General features: G+C 43.9%; 1 protein-coding gene across 1 annotated transcript; it reads right to left on the minus strand.

Moving 5' to 3' along the window:
• Positions 1–2,501: 2,501 nt before the first annotated feature.
• On the minus strand, positions 2,502–19,906 carry musk (muscle, skeletal, receptor tyrosine kinase). Its single transcript, XM_077019593.1, has 17 exons — positions 19,607–19,906; positions 15,303–15,429; positions 15,048–15,199; positions 13,953–14,080; positions 13,667–13,808; positions 13,458–13,582; positions 11,090–11,249; positions 10,009–10,015; positions 8,469–8,732; positions 8,071–8,243; positions 7,493–7,516; positions 7,273–7,361; positions 6,321–6,480; positions 5,983–6,169; positions 5,402–5,596; positions 3,811–3,959; positions 2,502–3,690 (listed from the first exon to the last, which is right to left on the minus strand). The coding sequence occupies exons 1-17, from the start codon at positions 19,683–19,685 to the stop codon at positions 3,008–3,010; spliced, it is 2,844 nt and encodes a 947-aa protein (XP_076875708.1). The 5' UTR covers positions 19,686–19,906; the 3' UTR covers positions 2,502–3,007.
• Between the last annotated feature and the right edge of the window lie 1,161 nt (positions 19,907–21,067).

Below are 21,067 nucleotides of genomic sequence, written 5' to 3' on the forward strand. Positions count from 1 at the left end.
TGGGACCACAGTGCTCTTGAGTAATGTCTGATATTGAACACACAATTCTTTGACAGCGTGTGAGGAGCATCCCGGCTTCCTGTCATATCCGCCTGATGCATACAGGCAGTGTGTATCACACATCTTTGAACTGAAAGACCTTTTATTGGATTTGAAATGCAATCTTTTGGCTTGTCACACAGTATGTGTGAGGTTGAGTGTGTATTTATGCAATGATACTACAATTATTTCAACCACAACCTAAATTACAATTTTAAGAGTAAACAAACAATAAAGCTAACAGCACATCCAGACTGGTAATGCAGTTTCTGTATGGTAACATTCCGCAGTAATGTAATGGGAACATTAATGATGATGAGATCTCTGTTGTAGGTATCAGGCACCAATGTAATGACAAGTTCATGGAAATTAGTGGAGGTGAATCTAATTGGATCTGGGATTGCTAGCATTTGTTGAAGTAAGATTGAGTGAATAGTTGGATTATAATGATGAATAAGACCAGGAGAAATTTTAAAAGATGTCCTTCTCTCCCAGTTTGAGGTCACCCATAGGCTCCCTGCTGAGATTAAGGATGACCAGATGTGTGGTGTTACCACTTACTGTCAAGGGGATAATATTTGAGGTCTTGGTGTAATTTATAAATAGCCCAGTAAATGCTACTCTGAAACTTCTCCATACAAATGAGAATGCAGACTATGAGAAGAACAAGCTTTAAGATAACTAAAACAGCACCATAATGTAGTCCTCGAATGTATTTTATTGTCAAATACTGTGGTTAAATAGCATTTCTAAACAAATCAATCATGACGTAAAGTATTTATCATTATGAATAGTGACAACCTGCTAACTGTATAGGTTTGGGAGGTTGGAGTGTGTGACTCAGGTCCACAGGGTTTATATGAGTGAAGGACACAGATGCTCTGGGCTACAAACTCCTTAGCAGCGACAGTAAACAGTTTAGAAAACTAGACGGGGTCACGGGGGAAGGAACTCCACACTTCAGCTCTGACTGCACCAAAAGGCAGTCAAATCTGCAATCAAATGGCAGCATGTCTATTAAATTCACCTCAGGAAACATTCGGTTCATCATTCTCCGTGTGCTCCACCACTGGGAGCAGAAGCTCTCTCCCCTTTCTGCTGTGGAGTGTGCAGTGTGTGGAAGGCGGCGCCCTGCGGGTCAGGCAGAGGTAAGGGCTGGAACGGAGAGCGTGAGGGTCCGCCTCTTCCTCCAACGCCTCCTCCTCCTCCTCCTCCTCGCTGGACTGGGGCGCTCTCTAGCAGGCCTGGCTGGCCCGTGTTTGCGCCACTCGCGCTGCGGTCTGACGGCTGCGGTTCGCCACGCTCGTTCCTCGCAGGCCACCCGTGGCACAGACGGGCCGCGCTTGCGTGGCGGCTGCCCGGCCGAAGTCCTGGCAGCTGAGGAACACACACCCTTCTGGCGCCCTCACACACTCGGCACAAACGCTTCTTTAAACACCCCGCTTGGCCTGAGAAATTCCTCTGAAAGGAATTCGGTAGAGTCCATAGTTTGAAGGCCGAGGAAACTTTACTGAATAACTGCTTGATGATCTAAAAAAAAAATCTCAGTGAATCTTCTAATATAGTACTGCCCCCTGTCTGTCGTTCTGTGCAGCTCATATTGAACGCATGAGAGAAAAACAGAGAAACATATTCTATAATTGATAACAAACATCAACAGATATGTATATGTTTGATGACTTTATTTTACAGTACATGTTCAATCATAGGGCAATGTCAACTCTAGATGTGTAAAGCTGTACTTGTATGACAAGTTTCTGCAGGATCCATTAACAGTGGTGGTATTAACTACTGCATTCAACTAAGGCTGATATAAACAAACCATTAAGGCTTTTAAATACGGCGCTGTAAATCTGAGTGCTTTTTCCAGGATTTAGAGAATTAACTATAAATTCAAGTAGACAAACACAGTGAAAAAAAAACATCTGTGATTGTGTCTTTAACAGGTGTGTAATTTTAGACTTCCCCAAAACATTGTAATTTATGATTAGATAAATAATATTAATATTCACTATATTACCGTGTTATGCATATGGCTATATAGTATGTTGTGCTTATACAAAGTTTTTATGGAGATGAACATCAATTGCTGCTGAATAAAATGTCACTGGTGTTGGAATTTGATATGTGACAAAGGATCAGTGCAAATTATGTATATTCTATATTGTAATATATTCTTTATAAATGTGCTTCACTGACATAGGAACATTTGATCTAATTTTTGTTTTTAGCTATGAAATGTAGGGGTTTATTCATTATTCAAAGTAAAAATCATAATAATTGATTACACATACATAGCCTATTAGTAAAAAAAAAGACATACACAAACATTAGTAAAGTGTTGTTGTGCCAATTTGAATTAAACGATTAAATTGTTGTTTTCAAACAATATTGCAAAGACAACATAATTCAGCATCAAGCGTGTGGTGTGCTGCCCCCCCCACACCCCCCTCCCCCGCCCATGCCTATATGTAATTTAAACTAAAGATCAATAAATATATAATATTCAATAATGATGTCAAAAATGCTCTAAAAAACCAACAACAAAAAACAATATCATTTACAACATTTTAAAAGAGTTGCCATATTCAACAGGGTCAGACTTTGGAGAAAATGTCTCTGAACAGCCACAATGACGGTGTTCTTCAACCATAATTAGCTGCTTATCTACCTGAAAAGTGTATCTTCCTGCTGTTGTCTCATAACACTCCCTGTGGACATCCCAAAGGCATACTGGTCTAATACAGCGTATTATCTACTGTCTCTGATCTATGCTGTCTCAGTCCCAAAAGACTGGACCCAAATCTACTGACTGTTGACTAGAGCTGTTGATCAGAGCTTCCATGCCCTCAATCCACAATGCAGTTGACCTCAGATGGGCTGAAGTTCTGAAGGTTCTCTGGTGCTCCCCCATCTTTGTCATACTTCCTCACTAGGGTTCATGGAGGTTTGTGGTGAGCATGAGGGCTCAAAGCATGCTGGGATGGAGCATCTGGCTGTGCATCCTCTCCAAGATGCGGTGGATGCTGCCAAAGCTCGGCCGGTCGCCGGGATGTCTGCTCCAGCACAGCCGCATGAGGTTGTAGAGTTCCTGTGGGCAGTCCTCCGGGCAGGCGAGCACGTGCCCGTCCCTCACGTAGTAGATGACCTCCTCGTGGGCCATGCCGTAGTAGGGCTGCATGCCGTGCGAGAAGATCTCCCACAGCAACACGCCGTACGCCCACACGTCCGACTCGGTCGTGTAGCGGTTGTAGAAAATGGACTCGGGCGGCATCCAGCGAATGGGGATGGCGTCGTTCTCGCTGGCCTTGTAGTAGTCGGCGGCGTAGATGTTGCGCGACAGGCCGAAGTCGGCGATCTTCACCACCAGCTCCTCGGCTACCAGGCAGTTGCGCGTGGCCAGGTCGCGGTGCACGAACTTGCGCTCCGACAGGTAGGCCATGCCCGCCGCCACCTGCTTGCTCACGGAGAGCTGCTCCAGACAGCCCAGCGGCGGAGCCTCCGGCTGGGACGCCAGGCTGGGGCTGGAGAGGCTTCCCCGGCTCAGCGGCCGCTGCTGGACCGGCGAGCGCCGTCGCAGGTACTCGTTCAGATCCCCGTGTGCCATGTACTCGAACATCAGGCACATGGGTTTGCCCACCGCACACACTCCTGCGGGAGAACACGCGTTGGCAGGAGGTTCAGGAGCTAATTTACCCCCTTGTCGGTTTTGTGAAAGCAGTACAGCTTTACAGAAACCCCTATTGCACGGATAAGGAGGGAGTTACGTACCCAGGAGCCGGACAATGTTGGGGTGGTCGAACTCGGCCATGAGAGCAGCTTCTCTCTGGAAGTCATTCTGCATGTCTGCGGACGCCTCCTCCTTCAGCATCTTCACCGCCACCATGGTGAAGGCTTCATGCGGCAACAGCCCAGGAGCCCTGAAGAACAGACCGCCCACTACACTTTACTCCAACGCAGGACTACGGCTAGTCCCACCAGCTGAGCGCTCCTGTTCGCGGTGATTAGCTCAGGCGTTCTTTCTGGTTTCCTTTGGCAGCGTCGCTATCGCAGAATTCCGACCCGCTTCATTCACGACCTTAACTCAGACGGCACATCTGTATGTAGCTGAAGAGTCACCCAAAACGCTATTTCACGTGGGCCGCAGGTCGGGATCCTCGCTGCCAATTTGCTATGCTAAAATAACAGTGTCGCTTTAGGACTCTGTGGCCTCTGATGGCTTGCCCACTGTGGTCTGTAATCGTATACACAGGGTGTCTCCATAGAGACCAACAGGCATGCAGTGTCACCATTTCAGTGCTGGCTCAGGAGATGACTCTGCCAGGCCCGAGTTAGCCAGGCCCTCCTCCTCACTTCAGCCGCTGCGGCACAAGCGCTAGCCTGAAACTGAGCTCGTTCTGAGCCATAATGGTGGCCCCTCAGCGGCGGACGTAACACTCAATAACAGCCGCACCGTCCCGCGCGAGACGTAGGCGCGTTTCCTAAAATGGACACAGGTACACGTCCTGCACCCGGACGCAGTGACACAAACCTCGCAAAATCCTTACGGAGAAAGTAAACACTAATAAATCCATAAATAGCCGTCCCTGCTGCCACGGCAACGTTTCCAGTGAGGATTCACGCTGGAAAGCGCGTGATGGCCCCAGATAGCCCCTTCTGCGCTCCTATTTCAGGAGCAGGCCGCGTGAGCTAGACGCCCCGCACCACCGCTGTTCCCAGGAGTCTCCATGAACCGACTGGCTGTCTTCCTATCACGCTCAGATTACACGGGCCCGGATTATGCGAACAACAGATGATGAACTGCGTGCGCCTGTATGCCTGACATGCCCATGCAGAATGGCTCTGCGGCAGCCTGAAAGGATATTCATCATGTGGTCTTAGTGAAAGACCGCGCTTATAGATGAGAGAGAGCACACGAGACAACAAAGTTTGGCACCAGAGAAGAGAAATCTGAACTATGCTGTTTTTGGACTTTGGACTCCGTTTGGATTCCAGACTGAGCCTGAGATGATTTGTTGCTATCTCTTTGCTCAAGTCATTAGTGCTGTGACAACGTGATTTATTTTACTGTATCTTTTGCCGTTAATGCTTTAATAACAATTAATGTCTGCATTATTTTATTTGGTGCGTGCAAGAAATCAGGTGTAGACGTTGATGTTGGTTAAGTCCGTTTTGCTAAAGGACTGCCGTGAAAAACCACGAGAATAGCAGTCGCATACACCTTCTCAGAGAGGCTCGGTGCGGGGGCCACACATTTAGTTTTTATAAAAAGCAGTAACGTGTCCTGAGTGTGGCCCAGGCTGGAAAGGATGGCTCTTTTTTAATAGCCACAGGCGTGTTTGTGCAAACGCGTGACCCTCACCGTGCCTGGAATACGCGGCCGAAGGCGCCCTCGCCGATGTCACGCACATACTCGATGTTGTTGCGTGGATACTCGAGCGTGAGCAGCTTGGAGTTGAGCAGGAGGGGCAGACGCTGGTAGAGGGGGTTGGGATGCAGCCTGTCCAGCAGCAGCTCGGAGGGCAGGGCCGTGAGGGTGGGCGTCTCCACCACTCGGCTGGGGAAGAACAGAGCATCGCAGACTCAGAGGGAGGAGACAATCTTGCATTCTGACCTAATTTGTGGTAGCTTTAAGGCTGACCAAAATTCCCATGGGGGTTGATGTCAGGAGAAAAATAAGCATAGACTCTTTAAATACACATGGCCACATGTCATTTGAGAATGACACAAAATCTCACGTTTACAAGAAAGTGGATTCTGGCAGGCTTTGGGCTCTGGGGGCTTTGAATTTTACACATAAGCTCCTAAAAGATCCATTTGTTTTCACAGTTATGAAAACAAGGTCAGAACAATGTTGATCCGCTGCTAGGGTCCTCAGAAGAGGACATCAGCATCTACGAGGCAGAGAGCTACACGTAAAGGGCGAGAGGTCATTGTACACACCTCTTCTTGCGTGTCCACATTTTCCTTCTCTTGTGACACATGAGGATGAGCATGCCAAGGAAGGCTACACCTGCAAAGCCAGCGATGATGAAAATGATGACGTTCATGTAGTAGGTGGTGGACACGGCAGGAACCGGGTGGGGTGGGGTCAGCTTCGAGGCCGGCACCGCTCGCATGCTGGGGGCCGCTGCGAAACCAACAAGCCGTTTTTCATTTTTCAAACGTCTCATGCCTGGACATGTGGACAGTTACAGATTGCATGGCGGGGATCATGTGACCGTCCCCATTGTTCTGTGGACCTGGTGGCGAGAAGGTGTGGTGTGCGGAAGACTGTGTACCTTCTCCGCACTTGGGGACCAGGCAGTACTCCCAGCGGACACTGGGGCTGCTGGAGTAGCACCACGGCCTGTCACTTTCCCCCCCGGGGTTACGGCAGTAGTTCTGCGCGTCCCTCAGCTCGGGAATGACGTCCACGGCCAGCCTGTGAGGATGAGGATCCTGAGAGAGGAAGAGCTAGATTGGCGTGATGATATTTACGATGTGGAGTGGCTCAAATGCATGTTCATATGCACCAACCAGCAGTCTGTGTTTTTGCTTGTTTTCTGAAAGATCATTCATTTCAGGAAGATTACTAACGGTGGTTCAGGGCTTTCGGTTAATACAGCCAAAGCCAGTGTGGTCTTATTAGGGGAACTGTGGGCAGTGTAATTGCAGTAAGTAATGTGAAAAATTATTTACATGTGCAAACGGTTAAATTTTCTTTGAGGATAATACTGGAATTTTAATCGAATGGAATTTTAATCTAGTGGAATTTTAATCTAGTGGAATTTTAATCTCCATCGATTATTTTATCTTTATTTGTGCAGCTATGTATTTCTTTTGTCATTCATTTCTTCTGCATACACACAGTATATAACATTTAAAGCAAATTATGTCAGTTACATTAAATAAATATTTACAGATAATTATTATTAAAAAGAACAAATCTGCTTGCTTGTGTGTACTTAAATGGAAGCCTTATCATGTTGTGCATGTGTGAGTGTTTGCGGCATGTATCCGTGCGTGTGTGCACGTACATGCATGTGTGTGTGTGTGTGTGTGTGTGTGTGTGTGTGTGGTTTGTTTGCATGCAAGTCTTTCCTCTCCCACATCACAAGATCCCATCGGATCTCTTTATCTGTACACCTTTGCTAATGACTTTGAATGAGTTTGGACACTGTAGATGAACAGTTATGGTTTCATCCCAGCTCCCCAGTGGGACTAATTAAAGTAAAACAGATAAACATTTACCTGCTGGTCCCAACGCTGACAGGGAATGCCAGACGCCGTGACATTGTGAGCTCCTTGGTAAAACCGTCCTTTGCCATTGTAACACACTGCTGCAATAAACATTGTCAAGGTAGCATGTTGTGGTTATGTGTTAAGGTAATGTAATAAACAAATGTACGCACATTTATTTGTGAAAACAGAAATCTTTAAAAAATAATATGTATAGAGAAAATTCACTTACTAGTAATTTGGTCTTTCTTGATCTCTGTACAGCAAAGAGAAAAGTGATGTTAGAGGCTTTGCCACAAGCACTTACATCAGTTATAGTGAGGGTTGAGGTAGATGTTCCATGTAACCTGTCCTATGGTTCGTTTCACAGGCCATTTGTAAAACACTAAAACAAGTGCTCAGTCATTTTAGTCCAAAGACAAAGACAGTTCATTTGGCAAAGACTGTCTGGGATGTTCATTGGCTCCTCTCCTGCACTGAGGGAACCTTGTGCCATTAAGCAGTATACAGCAAGCTCATACAGCACTGAGCCTGTGCTATCATTAGCTTAGCGATGGGCACAGGACCAAACCCAACGGCTAACAGCATGCAGATGCTAATGTTCTGAGGAAGCTTCAGGCCACGCCCACTGCATCCACAGACGCTCCTTTGAAATTAGTCAGATCAATGCTGAGACATGATTGCTCCCAGCATGTGAAACATTCAATACGTGTGAGTAACACTGTGTTGGGAACGATAGATTTTGGTGGGCTTTTGACCACAAGGTAGACGAGTTTAGTTCAGAGGGAGTGTTTGCTAGACGGTTCTCACCCACGAAAGCTACGGCGGTACACAGGGCTGGATCCACCTGCTGGCTGGGCAACTGCCCACAGTCCAGCAGAGAGCTGCTCATTCCTGGGGAGATGACTCCTCCGTGGCCCCTCTCCTCCGCCAAACGCCACTCCTTATAACAGTAGAGCTCCTTCACAGCCAGACAGTGTTCCCTAAGAGAGGGCGGGATATTCAGCACTGTCAAAAAAAGTTTGCATTTCCACAACTAACATGACCACACTACCAGTCATATATTCTATAAAAATAAAGCTACCGTATTCCTCCAGTAATGGGTTCATAAATCTCATATATTATGTCTCATTAAATAATTTAAAAGTGGCAGCAAAGGGAATGAAAGGAAAATGGCTGAAGTTTTCCAGGCGTGTGGCCGGTTGTACCTGCACACGGGTTTGGGGGCGGGTCCCAGGCCGGAGGGGATGCAGTCCTGGAAAGCGGTGTGGCACAGCAGGGAGCGAGCGGCTGGCCGGCACAGCGCACTCACCCCCTCCAGCTCCACCAAACCTCCCTGGGCCAGAAACTCCTGCGCCTGCTCGGGCTCCGGCAGCGAGGAGTTGAAGAAGAGGAGGGTGTCCTTCCTCAGAGTCCCCTGGCACACTCTGCCCCGGTACGTACTGCAGTAGCCACTGTTGCCCTTGTACAGCCTGAGGAATGAGAAGCACATGACATGACAGAGTCACACGACATGACAGAGTCACACAACAAGACGCAGCATCACACGACAGGACGTAGCATCACACGACAAGACAGTGTCACATGACAGGACTTAGCATCACATGACATGACAGTCACACGACAGGACGCAGCATCACACAACAGGATGCAGGATCACATGACAGGACGCAGCAAAGCGAACGCAAACCAAGCCTGTAAATTGTACTTTTTATTCCAGCAAGTGCTTATAATAGAGTAATTACTCAATTGTATTATTATACATTTTTACAGCACATGTTCATTGTGTCGGTGCTCCTACATGGCAATATCTACAGTGTTCTGCATCATAAACTGTTCAACTGTACAAATTAAATTAATATAAAAATTAGATCAACATCAGGACATTTGCTGAGTAATATTCCTGCTATGAAAATGCCTCAAGGCCCTGCACTTGAGTGCATAGCAGCGTGTATACGGCGCTGATCATGACAACGCGCTGGCCACATGCCTGTTCCCTGCAACTGACCTGCTCTCTAAACATGCCCATATGTCACATTTTATATGGTGACAATCTGCGTGTGGGTTTACTTGAGTTCACATGTAACTCAGGCCGTATGGTTGGGGGGCCTTGGTGCGAAACGCCAATGCGTCACAGTGAACTCATGAGCCTGTTTACATCCATCAGCTCTCCTCACATCCACCCTGTCTCGTCTCGCAGTGGCAGGCTAGCCGCTGGCAGGAAACGCATCATCCAGCTGTCAGACTCCACTCGGCGCATGCAGAGTACCGCGTGCCGGCCGCTCTGCCCTGGAGGTAATGTACCTCGTGCTTATCAAGATTCAGCATGTAGGCCATATTCAAGACGGACTTGAAGCTCAATGCTCTTGGGTGGGACGGCCGTACGATTCGGCGGAAGCTTTACAAAAGGGAGAAATTAGGGATGGGAGCGCACATGTGGGATCTAAATGAACTGGGATATAACTGGCATAGAACATTTACATGGCACAATCCCCAGTGCCTTGTAAGGTAATACCAGACTAACTCTTACACTCCAGTATGTGCAGGCTTCTACTCTTCACGTTTGTACCTGCCAACCTTACAAATCTTAATTACTACAAATAATGACAAATATTATTGTGTAGCTGAGTAGTTATATCCCTTGAAATCAATAACTGAATAGCAACGCCTGGTTTAAGAGGTTGAGTCCCTGAACTGGAGATGAACAGAGCAGAGACGGCTGTGGTTGAACACACGCAGTAGACTTACCTCCACTCTACAGGAAAATCACAGGATCCAGACGCCAGCGCCAGGAGAGCCAGGCCCAACAACAAAGACAACGTTAAGTCATTCTTCTTCAACCAAAACACAGAATAGTGCATCCACTCCATAATGTGAACCAAACTCCTCATGCTGTACTTCACAATGTGGTGTGTGTGTGTGTGTGTGTGTGTGTGTGTGTGTGTGTGTGTGTGTGTGTGTGTGTGTGTGTGTGGCCTAGGATAAAGACAGGTGTGAATTTTAACACGACAGGATGGGCAGAGTTTAGAATGGGTGTAAAAGGGGTGTCTGCCATAAAAGGACCTTAAGACATTTCATCCAAACAGTGTAACAGCAAAAAATAAATAAATAAATAATATACATATATTTTTTTTGATTACATTGGATCAAATTTTGTTGGATTAAATCTGTTTACATCTGTTCATATCAAATTTGAAAGAAGCACAACTCTGATAATAAGGTACAAAGTATTTGAATTTATTGAAAGGATAGCCCATTGAGATGTAACATCTAATTTTTAAGAGGGTCCAAAGTATATGTGCTAGTGTAACCTCACAAGCAGTTTAAGAGTGCAGTGAGGGTTTAAGTTTCTGAAGGGTACACACACATAATGTCAGTGCCCTGGGCAGCATGTGTGCAACTGCACTTCAAAGTATGTTTGCTCAGTGGGATCTCTGAGTTGGTAAGCAACAGCTATCCCAACACAGAAAGCCTGACTGAAATAATAACTCCCACCAAGCAAACACACACACACACGTACACACACAGAGACCTGATGATACTTAGAATTCAGTTCAAATCAGCGTTTGCAAGTGGCCTAAAACCTATCAATTCCGCAAGCTTATTCAGGGAGTCAGAGCACGTTCATTGGGCGGTTACATTAGCGTTAGAAACCGTGTGCTGCCCTTCAGACATAACTGAATGAACACAGACGCCGACCCTGCACGATGTGGGTTTTAAAAAAATGACAAAATCCAGTAAAACTGTCAAAAACAAACATATTTACAGAGAGTAGAGGCCAAATGTGTATGGGTGTGGTGCCTTAACGTGGCTTTTGGACCGGGCCCACCTGAAACAGTGATCTTGGCTGTTGCTTTGACGGTGTTGGCCCCTCCGCTGTGTTGATTGGTGGCCTGGCATGTGTAGAGAGCTGGCTTATTCACTACTACACGCAGCACTGAGACTATCACCTCGCCCACCAGGGTCTCCTCTACTGATGCCGCCGTCATCTGCACCATGAGAGGAATTTGGGGCAGTTTAATGGGTGACTGAAAGAATGATTTTCAGCATATCTGTGCTGTGACCATGTGTATGTGTGTGTGTGTGTGTGTGTGAGAGAGAGAGAGAGAGAGAGAGAGTGTGAGTTTATTTCACTGCAATTTATATGCAGTTTACAAATACATCAGGTATATATGCATATATGGACATATAGCAAATTTTTTTGTTTTGTTTTTTTATAAGTAAGCTGAAACTATTTAATTGTGGACTACAGATGGACCAGGGTTAAGACAAAAAGTCTCTTTTTATCTGCCAAAGATAAAAGGTGAAACAGTCCGACAGCATAAGTCTAAATTAGCATTTGAAAGAACCCGAAAGGGCAAACGAGGGAGAGACGACGATGATGAGATGATGATGAGAACTTCATATGTTATCTTCATCTTTCCGCTGCAGTCTCATAATAAGAACTAAGCCTTTTGACAAATACAATCTTATGACCTGAGGAGAAGACCGTGATCTCATGCGAGAACATACCTCAAGCTTCAATCATAGATCTATATTTGAAGCTCTTCACAGTGCTGTGGCCAGTTAACGGGAATGAATGCAGGAGGTCGATCTCCCTGACATGGGTTGATTTGAATAATATAAGATGAACTAAAATGAAGTAATACCATCACATACATTGCATAGACAACTTTCATGTTTGTGCCATGATATACAGTAGGCTGTATGTCACACACATCAAAGTACCTTATCCAGTTTTCCACCAATGAAAACCAAACTTTGAACATCCGTATACAGTACATGTACAGTCCTTCATTTAATCTAAAAGCCCCAGTCAAGAAAAAGTCCATTAACGTCCGGTATAATATGGTAATCTACATTATATATTGCTTATATTTATGAATTTGGAATATTTTGCTACCATTCAACTTTAGGAATGAAAGATGTCTTGAGGGCAAGGACCAGTGTTCAGTGGACCAGTGGTGCTGTTTGGTAAGAGAACCCTTTCAGGGTTTAGGACAGCCAGGAGGGCATACTGAGGTTAAACCTCCTACCTCCTACCACAGACACCAGAGCCAGAGTGGCTAATCAGGAGATTCAGGAGGATTCCCGATGGGCCGGCTCATGTCAATCTCTAGTTTGGGCTAATTGGGAGGGAAAAATAATTTTGGGCCGGATTTGGGCATGAAACTCCCGGGCTGAAAAAGGGGCCCACTCCGGCCCTGACAGACACTCTTCAAAAAACCCATCTGTGCAGCTCTTTATCAACAACTTAACAGCCATTTACAACATAACTGTTAGATACTGCTGGTGTAAATCATATCGATACTATTTCAGTTGAGTGGTGAAAACCCCTAGATATCCAAGCACACCTTGAAACAAGGAAATGTATGGTAATGTAAGTTACTCTCAAAAAACTCAAAATATACCTTTTGGCAATTTCCTGAGGAGAAATGTTTAGCATAAGACGCGAAAAAGATTTAGACTGCTGAGGACAGGGTGTCAAAGTCATTAGCTCGTGTTCTGTGTACACTATAGGAGGCAGGAACTGTTTAAGTCAACTTTTCTACAATATAGAGACTTAGTTTACATTGTGACCCACTTCCTTACAAACTTAGTGTGCTGAGTTTTTTTGTTCAGCTCTAGCATAGTAGGCAATATGCAAATACATGCAAAGCATGTCTCCCGAAGGCAACGCAGTGCTCAAATTCCATTACCTTCCAGAGGGGACATTTAAAATGTCACTTGCACCACTATCTTTCAACACCGGGAGAAGCCTGACCCTAGATATCATTATCAACAGCAGTGATTGTAATCATGTTTATCTGAAGTGATACACTTGATTTAAAGGCCTTGCTAAAAGAGGTCTTGTGTTGTTTTTATCAGCGATCTCACATCAGTGCGGTGAGCGCATTAGCATGACCAGAATGGTGTTAATGGTGGTACTGGCTGGAGAATGTGTAGCCCTCTTCCCAGGGCCCCCTGCTGGCTGGGTATGGGTAATGCAGGTGACAAATGCTCTGTCTGCTGTTTGCCCTGAGCTCAGTATGTCCTGTTTGACTGTGATTAAATTACAATTAGTTTGTTCTATAGGGCTCAAATGACTGGAAGGGGCACAGGGGTGATGGGTCAGAAAGACACTGGGGCAAAATGACTGGGGGCAATTCTTCTTAGAAAAGCAAGATTTAATGATTAACAATTGGACAGAGTCCTACCGTATTGCCGTTTTCCAGCCAAGTGATGGATGGTATGGGGTTACCAGTAGCATTGCACTCCAAGACCACTTCTGTCCCGATCCGCACCTTCCTCTCTTTGGGAACTTTAAGGATTTTAGCAGGAGCTGAGAATGATCACCACCATATTGTCAAAGAGCTTGTTTGTAAGGCCCACACAAATGAGTCTACTGTGATTTAAATGAGTTTACCTTGTACTTCAATCGTGACTGGTTTTGAGAAGGCAATACCAAAGCTGTTTTTAGCCATACACCGGTACTGACCCGCGTCCTCTTTTTTAATATTTTGTATTTTTAGGGCACCAAATTCCAAAATTGATATTCGACTGTCAACCTGAAAGATGATGAGATAATAATGTGCAAAACCAAAGACATATATGTCACTTTTAAAACATGTTGCCTGTATCATGGGGCAGACAGATTTTGGCACAAATGTAACATTTATCAACCAAATGCCATTCTCAACATGTGAGTTTACCTTTATCAAGTCGTCATCTTTAATCCAGGAAATGTCAGGTTTGGGATATCCTAATGTTACACATGGCAACACTGCCTTGGACTCCAACAGCAGTGTCACATTGGTTGGATGTCTCTTAATTTCAGGCTCTGAAAGATTAACAGGTTTTTTTTTTTTTTTTTGTTAGGAAATCCACTGTACAACTTTTTAAATATATTTTTTATAAAAATGTTCAGTGCAGATATTTAATTAAAAGTGCTTTTTATTAAAATAAAAAAAATAAAAAATAAAAATACTTGTATTATATATATTATATATATATTACTTGTATTAGATATACAGCTCTGGGGAACCCTCAATTCTGATTGATAAATCAAGGCATTTCAAGGGTTTTGGGAGTCTGCTGGACTGTGAGATAGTATAACACCACCACTGATCGGCTGTCACTGTGATCGACTATTTTTCTTAGCTGAAGCTTGTAATAAAATGTGTTAATAAAATAAATTCAGAACCATTATTTGGGGTCCAGTTATTGATTTCTTGACAGCAAACAGCCACGCTATAAGTGGGATGATATACTACCAAACAGACATTATTGCAAAATAAATTCCAGTGTGACAATTTGCTTCCCTTTCCTAATCTGGATCCTGAATGCGATTTACAGTATTTGGGCAAAATGATCACATGGATCTTCGTCACTTGTTTCTTAGTGATTTGACAAGAAGTACTTCACATATTGTGATCACATTTCTAATCATAAAACACTGCCAACACGTGAGTGGTGGGTATCTAAATAAATGAGGGATACTTTTCCTGGCACAGCAGCTCAGATTTAGGCAAAATTACAGTAACTATCCACAGATAGTGACTATTTAAATATGAAAAGTCTAGGGGTACAATTTCACTACCTCAGCACAAAAAAAGTAAAAAAAAAAAAAAAAGACAAATTCAACACATTAAATCCTCCCCCCCTCAAGTATCTGTGAAAGGTCAAGATACTATTTCAACAGAGGTCAGGTTTCTGGTTATGTAAGTGTTTTGGTTTAAAGTCAGGTTTAAAGCTGCATGGTGTACTTTTCACATTTAGAATGGTATTTACTGCTATGTACAACTTACTCATCTTTAGCTGCAAAGCTCCACAGCTCTTTGCCGGCTCTCCAACTCCATTGTTGGCATTGCAGCAGTATTCTCCATTATCTGAGTCCTTAACATTGGGAATGATCAACATTTGGCCATTTTCTCTGATAACATAGCGCGAATCATAGTACCTGTTAAACACATGAGAGACAGGCTGTCAAGGGGGGGCCTACCTTAGACAGGATTACATGTGGCATCTATGATCTATGGAAGACTACTGGGATAATTACTAACCGTATAGGGTAATTATTGCGCGTCCATGTAATGTCAGCTAGAGGGTATGAATCAACCTCACATATGAAAGTAGCATTTTGATCCAGCAAGACATCCACTGTCTCAAGCGAAGTTGTTATTTGCGGAGCTTGGGGGGAGAGGGGGAGAGGGGGGAGATTAATTAGCATCCACCAGTATGGCTTGGTAAACAGCACACAAAGCAGTCTCAAGCCTAGACCTCGAAGCACAGTCCGGTACCGATCTGTCTGTGCACCAGGGCGAGTGTCTCTCCTCTCTCCCCATCAATCATTTCAGAAAGGAGGACGCATCGCGGAGAAATGCGTCTTTCAGCGTTTGACCTCAAGCAGCGACCAAGCGTTCGAGACGGTTGTGCAACCAAGTTTTCACAACAGCATAGTTGTCCTTAAATGCTCCTTTTTGCAGAACTGACCTCAAACTGTGTCCGTGAGGGAGAGAGGACGTGTTAACAATGTGGCCGCAGTCGCTAATCTAACGTTGGTGTTCTCTCAAAAGCCTGCACAAATAAACGCAAATGGCTTTTAGGGCTGATTGGAACCTTGCAGTTTCAACAGAGTTTTAGTCATCACAGTGTGATAAATATGGGTATTTATTTGAAGGTATATCACATGTCTGAGATGATGGGTCAGAATGTTATCAGTTATCAGGCTGTACCACTGGGCATGCTAATACAAAGGTGAGGGAATGTTTCTGCTCTTAGCTGCCACGTGTTGTTTGGTCTACCATCAGCTGTCAATTCGATGAACTTCAAACATACTCATTAAGACCTACAAATGTATGTAATTAGTCAATTCTGTCAATTTTCTGTATATAGCTCTGTTCTAAGACAAAGCTATAACAGGCCTAAAGGAATAACACATATTAAACACAGACATCATAGAAAACACCCATAACTGTTAATTACTTTTGAATTACTCACATTTTAAGACACATTTTTTAAAACAAAAAAAAGGTATACACAAATACTATAAAGGGTCTAGAAAAAAGATTAGCAAGGTGAATTATCTGCTTTTGTCTTACAGTAATACATTTTTTATGAATAAAATCATTGTATTTAAATTCATTTTTATGTAATATTCAGTACAAAGCATTTAATACAATTCAGCATTTTTGTAAGAAGCATTGAAAAAGCTATATAAATTCTTGTGCTGAAGGCTTTTCACAGTCTTGTTATGTACTGGGTGAGTCTTTATTCAGTCTTGACTTTTGACCACAAACATTATGGACTCAAAACGTCTTCCCAAGACAGGACAAGCCTGTTGAATATCTGAACCCTTCAAACCCATTTGACCATCTGAATTGGTTCTCACTAAATAATCTGAGTACCTCTTGCAAATATTGCTTAGTGATTTCTTGTTAGCCATTATCTTGTAAGCTAGTCTAATGAGAATTAAAGCTAGTTAAAATCAAAAGCTGTGTAATCCATTATGTGTGTTGAGTGGAGGAAGATTATCTCTATGTGTGCTGTTTCTTTCTTCTTCAAGCTTTCCTTGCTACTTCCTCATTAGGGACTGGACCCATTCTTTGTACATATGATTTCATTAAAGCTCCTTAGTGATGACCTGTTATAGAAAACACTATGCAAAAAAATCTGAATATGAAGTTAAGAAGTTTGAAGCTGTTGCTTTTGTGCATTTTATTTTTTTCTTAGTTGTAAAATAGAGGGTTAATTCAGACTGATAAGCATGAACTAAACTTGTCTCTTTCTAGTCTCAGTCTACTAGTCTCAAATACTGTCGTGTAATCCCTGTAATGAGCTCAATCATGTCTCAGTCTTGCATCCCTCTTGGTTTTGGTCTCACCTCAGTCTCGCTTAAGGTGATCTGGTATATAACAGTAGTATGTGTAATCAAAAATAACTAAACAAATAAGGTCAACATTTTACCTACACAATTCTGTAACCCGTATGTTGCGTTTGGCTAACTGGCCATTATTACAGCTAACATGGGGAAGTTGGCTTCCTAAACTCCAGTTAATTCGCCATTGGTCTCAAATTTCTCCTCCTCACTCACATGATTTCATGCAGTGTATGTTTAGCAGTAATTGCTAGAGAATTCTTTAGCACTCTGAAGAAGACAGGAGCATTGAGAAGCTAACCAGTCACCTCAAGAGGCCACCTGTGGTCTTTATACTCACGCTTAGATACTTTCATAATGAACGGACTTGAATGCATAATGTTTTTAACATAACTTTCAACTCTGAAATATAAACTTCACATTGTAATCATGTAAATAAAGAAAGAAAAAAATGAAAATCAAAATCAGTCAAAACCTTTGTAAGTTTTCACTCTGCGTTCTATATTTAGTCTCAAATAGAGATTAGATTTCAGCTAAAATAGAGTCGTCCATAATTTTACCACTAATGTAATTAATGTATGGCCCAAAATCATGTGATGTCCATGCTATTTTGAGCCTCAACCTATGTTTGTATGTAAAAGCAATCATATGTGAATGTATCTCCAACATACACCAGCTGTTTTGCCAGTATTCACATGGTTTAGAAGGTAATCTTGACTGAAACCATGTTCTTTATGTAACAGAAGCCAATGCTGTTCTCTAAGAGTGATTTGAAGGTAGCTAACCCCACTCCAAATGTTCTCTCTCTTTTCTCAGGTTTAAATCAGATTTAGTCTGTCCTATTTCTGCTAGATTCCTCAAGAACATAAGACAGCGCTCTTCTTAACTCACGCATTGTCAGTACAAACCGTGCTCGCACATTGGCGATGTTTCTCACGGGGATGCGTCATCTGTGACCGGCAGTGCCCGGACAGCCTGCCGGACCACGACCTGGCAGTTCCCAACATGCCAATCAGCGGATATGTCACCTGTTCCCCACATGGCTGCTGGACTTCACACATACGTCCGCCAAGGACTGTCGCACTGCTGCCATGTTAGCTTCCATTCAGAAATAGACGCCACTCCGTGCACCAGATCTCAACAACTCTCACACTTCCTGTGCACCAATGACCACCAGGGAAACCAACTGCTACAGTGGACGCACCAGAAGCGTCTTGACCCTCGAAGGCACGCACGTCCAATACACTCATTTACATGAAACATCTACAACAGACCCTTAGGGCATGTTCCGTACCATTATACCCATCACCCTCCTCGGGGCTAAGGGGTTTTTTGTACTGAAATGGTATGATTGTCCAGCAGTCTGTGACACTGGGCGCTATGTTAAAGCATATGTACTGCTAAAGCAGAGGAAATTATTGTTTACTTGTGTATTTTACAATGTCAAATGACATGTTGTGAAAGTTTTGTTGCATACGATTTGATTGAGATAAGGCCTATGTCACTTTGACGGCCTGCCTACTGCCTGTTACAGCAGTTCAAAATGCACACCGTAGCTTTAATGATGTGTAATTAAATCATACCAGTATTTCAGTACCATCACATTAGGTAAAAGCTCAAGATTTTTGCAGCAGTCAAATACATTATATTCTAAGAAAGACCACTTTTGCATCATTCTGAACTGAGCCTTTTAAAGCTGTTCAGCTGTGGTGCAATCTCTTCCTGAAACTTATCAAAAGCTACACCATGCTTCACGTGTGATCTCATGAGTCGTTGTTTAGGGTTGAAATGGCCCAAACAGGACATAACATGATGGCTGAGTCCCCATCTCGATTTCCTTGTGAGAACTACTTACAGGTCCTAAAAGCCATCAGATGCAAGTCCTCAGCCAATGCACTGCAGAGAGTGAGGACTGATGACTCTCCCTATGTGTTCCCTTGGGGCTGTAGTAGTTACGTTATAGCCTAGGGTAACACATGAGTTCATGCTTTAAATCAGAAATGCATGGATTAAATGTCCTTCTGTCGATGCCTTTGTGTTACGCACACATGGGAGTCATGTATCGTGTAATATTTTAAGATAAAATTGCTTACACCATATGGCGAAGAAAGCATAGCTATGAATATGCATTTATGTAAATACCTTCTATTGAATATGTAAAATGCATCAAATGCATGTTTCCTAATGTTGTTTGTAATAGTATGATGTAATTTATGCTCATAGAAATCACTATGCATAGAGTAGCAGATTATATTAAGGACCTAATGCTATGGCAATGACATAACCTCAACACCAAAAAATGGATCCTTCTTGCAATAATCAAGGGATGCTCACAGCACAGTAAATTAATAGTTAAAATGCTGTATAAACCAAGTTTTTTTGATATACATAGTTGCAAAGTAATTTGTTTTGTAAGATATAAAAGCTAATAAGTGCAGAGAATGTTCCAGACCCTGAGGAGCTTCGTGGTAAGAAGGCACACTGACCCACCTCTTTGTACCGCACCGACCAGGCACAGATATGGCAGAAAGAGGATCTGTACCAGTGGAATGTTTTCAAGGCGCTTCATATTTGAAGAAGGCTATGTTCAAACCGGCTTCAAAAATCCGTCTGTCATCTTCATGTTAAAATCCCCGCACCGTTGCGGCAAAAAATTTTTCCACCGCTCAGAGGAAAGGTTCCCACACAGAGACGTCTGAGTGTGCTTAAGCGTGCGCGTGTATGTGTGTGTGTGTGTGTGTGTGTGTGTGTGTGTACATGTAGCAGGCCCAGCCATGCAGTCTGTCAGTATTACTATGCATGTGTGGTTTGCTGGCGGAGACTGACAGCAGCAGCTGTGTGATATCCATGCTAAGATATGAGGCGCTGGAGCCTAGAAGAACCTCACAAAGCCACTGGAGACACAGAAAAGCAACGTCAGTGCAGACTGGCAAACAATACTCACTGTCATCTAGTGCACACCACAGCTCGAATCCCTAAATCTGTCTCTGGTTCTGTGGCAGCAGTTATAGAGTCCTGGCACTGAATATTTGGCATTCGCGTTCTCAAATGAGTCAGTAAATAAGCAAGTAAGGAAGGAAATAAGTAATAATTGTGTGTACAGCATGTGAATCTGTCTCATCCAACAATTCTAATGAACAACACATTGTTAGTAACATGTCTTCGTAGTCTCATAATCAGAAGATTTTTGTGTCAAAGAATCGTCAGCTCTTGCATAAATGTGAGTGTGGTAAGATTGTGGGACGGTTTCCTTAGTGTGCTACGCCTTCGCCCGTGCCACAGGACCCACACACATGCGCTCCTCACTCCCAGCATTCATAGCAAAAGCATGACGGCTCGTGGCTCCTGCATTGAAGGAGCTTTTGTGTGGCCAGACCCACCTGTTGCTCACTGGCCTGTGTGCGCGAATGTATTTTTAGCACAGGAGTGACATTTCCCAAAGTGTTTGTATATGGTCCCATCCTCTCAGCTTTTGCCTTTTAGGGGCCTTTGGTAGGGTTGGGGGGGGGGGGGGGGAGGTGTAAATAAGGGGCTTCGGTTACCTTGCGTGTGTCAGTCTGAGCAGCAGATTGAATCAGAGTGCTCATAATGGGTTTTGTCGTGCCAGGTATTCCTGTCAAATTTCAGCAAGCCTGTGTTTTCAAGGACGTCGGGTTTGTGTGTGTCAGCGGACCATGTGCTAGTGCGAAGATCAGCTCTGAGTCTGCGAGGGCCGAGGGGCTACGGGTTAAAAGCTCTGGCACATGCGCAGATGGAAAATGATGGCAAAAGTGTCTTAATGGAGGGGGTAGGGGGGTCGACACACCAAGAAGATAAAATCTCTTCACTGATATGCTTTTAAGGCTGAAGATGGCTGCCATCTTCACTACCAAACAGGAACAAAAACAAAGTTTTCAATTTGAAAAGCACAACCTTTTGAAATGTCCTTTAAGAGGCCCTCAACTGCAGTTA

This window comes from Brachyhypopomus gauderio, chromosome 10, assembly GCF_052324685.1.
Source record: "Brachyhypopomus gauderio isolate BG-103 chromosome 10, BGAUD_0.2, whole genome shotgun sequence".
Taxonomy (NCBI): Eukaryota; Metazoa; Chordata; class Actinopteri; order Gymnotiformes; family Hypopomidae; genus Brachyhypopomus; species Brachyhypopomus gauderio.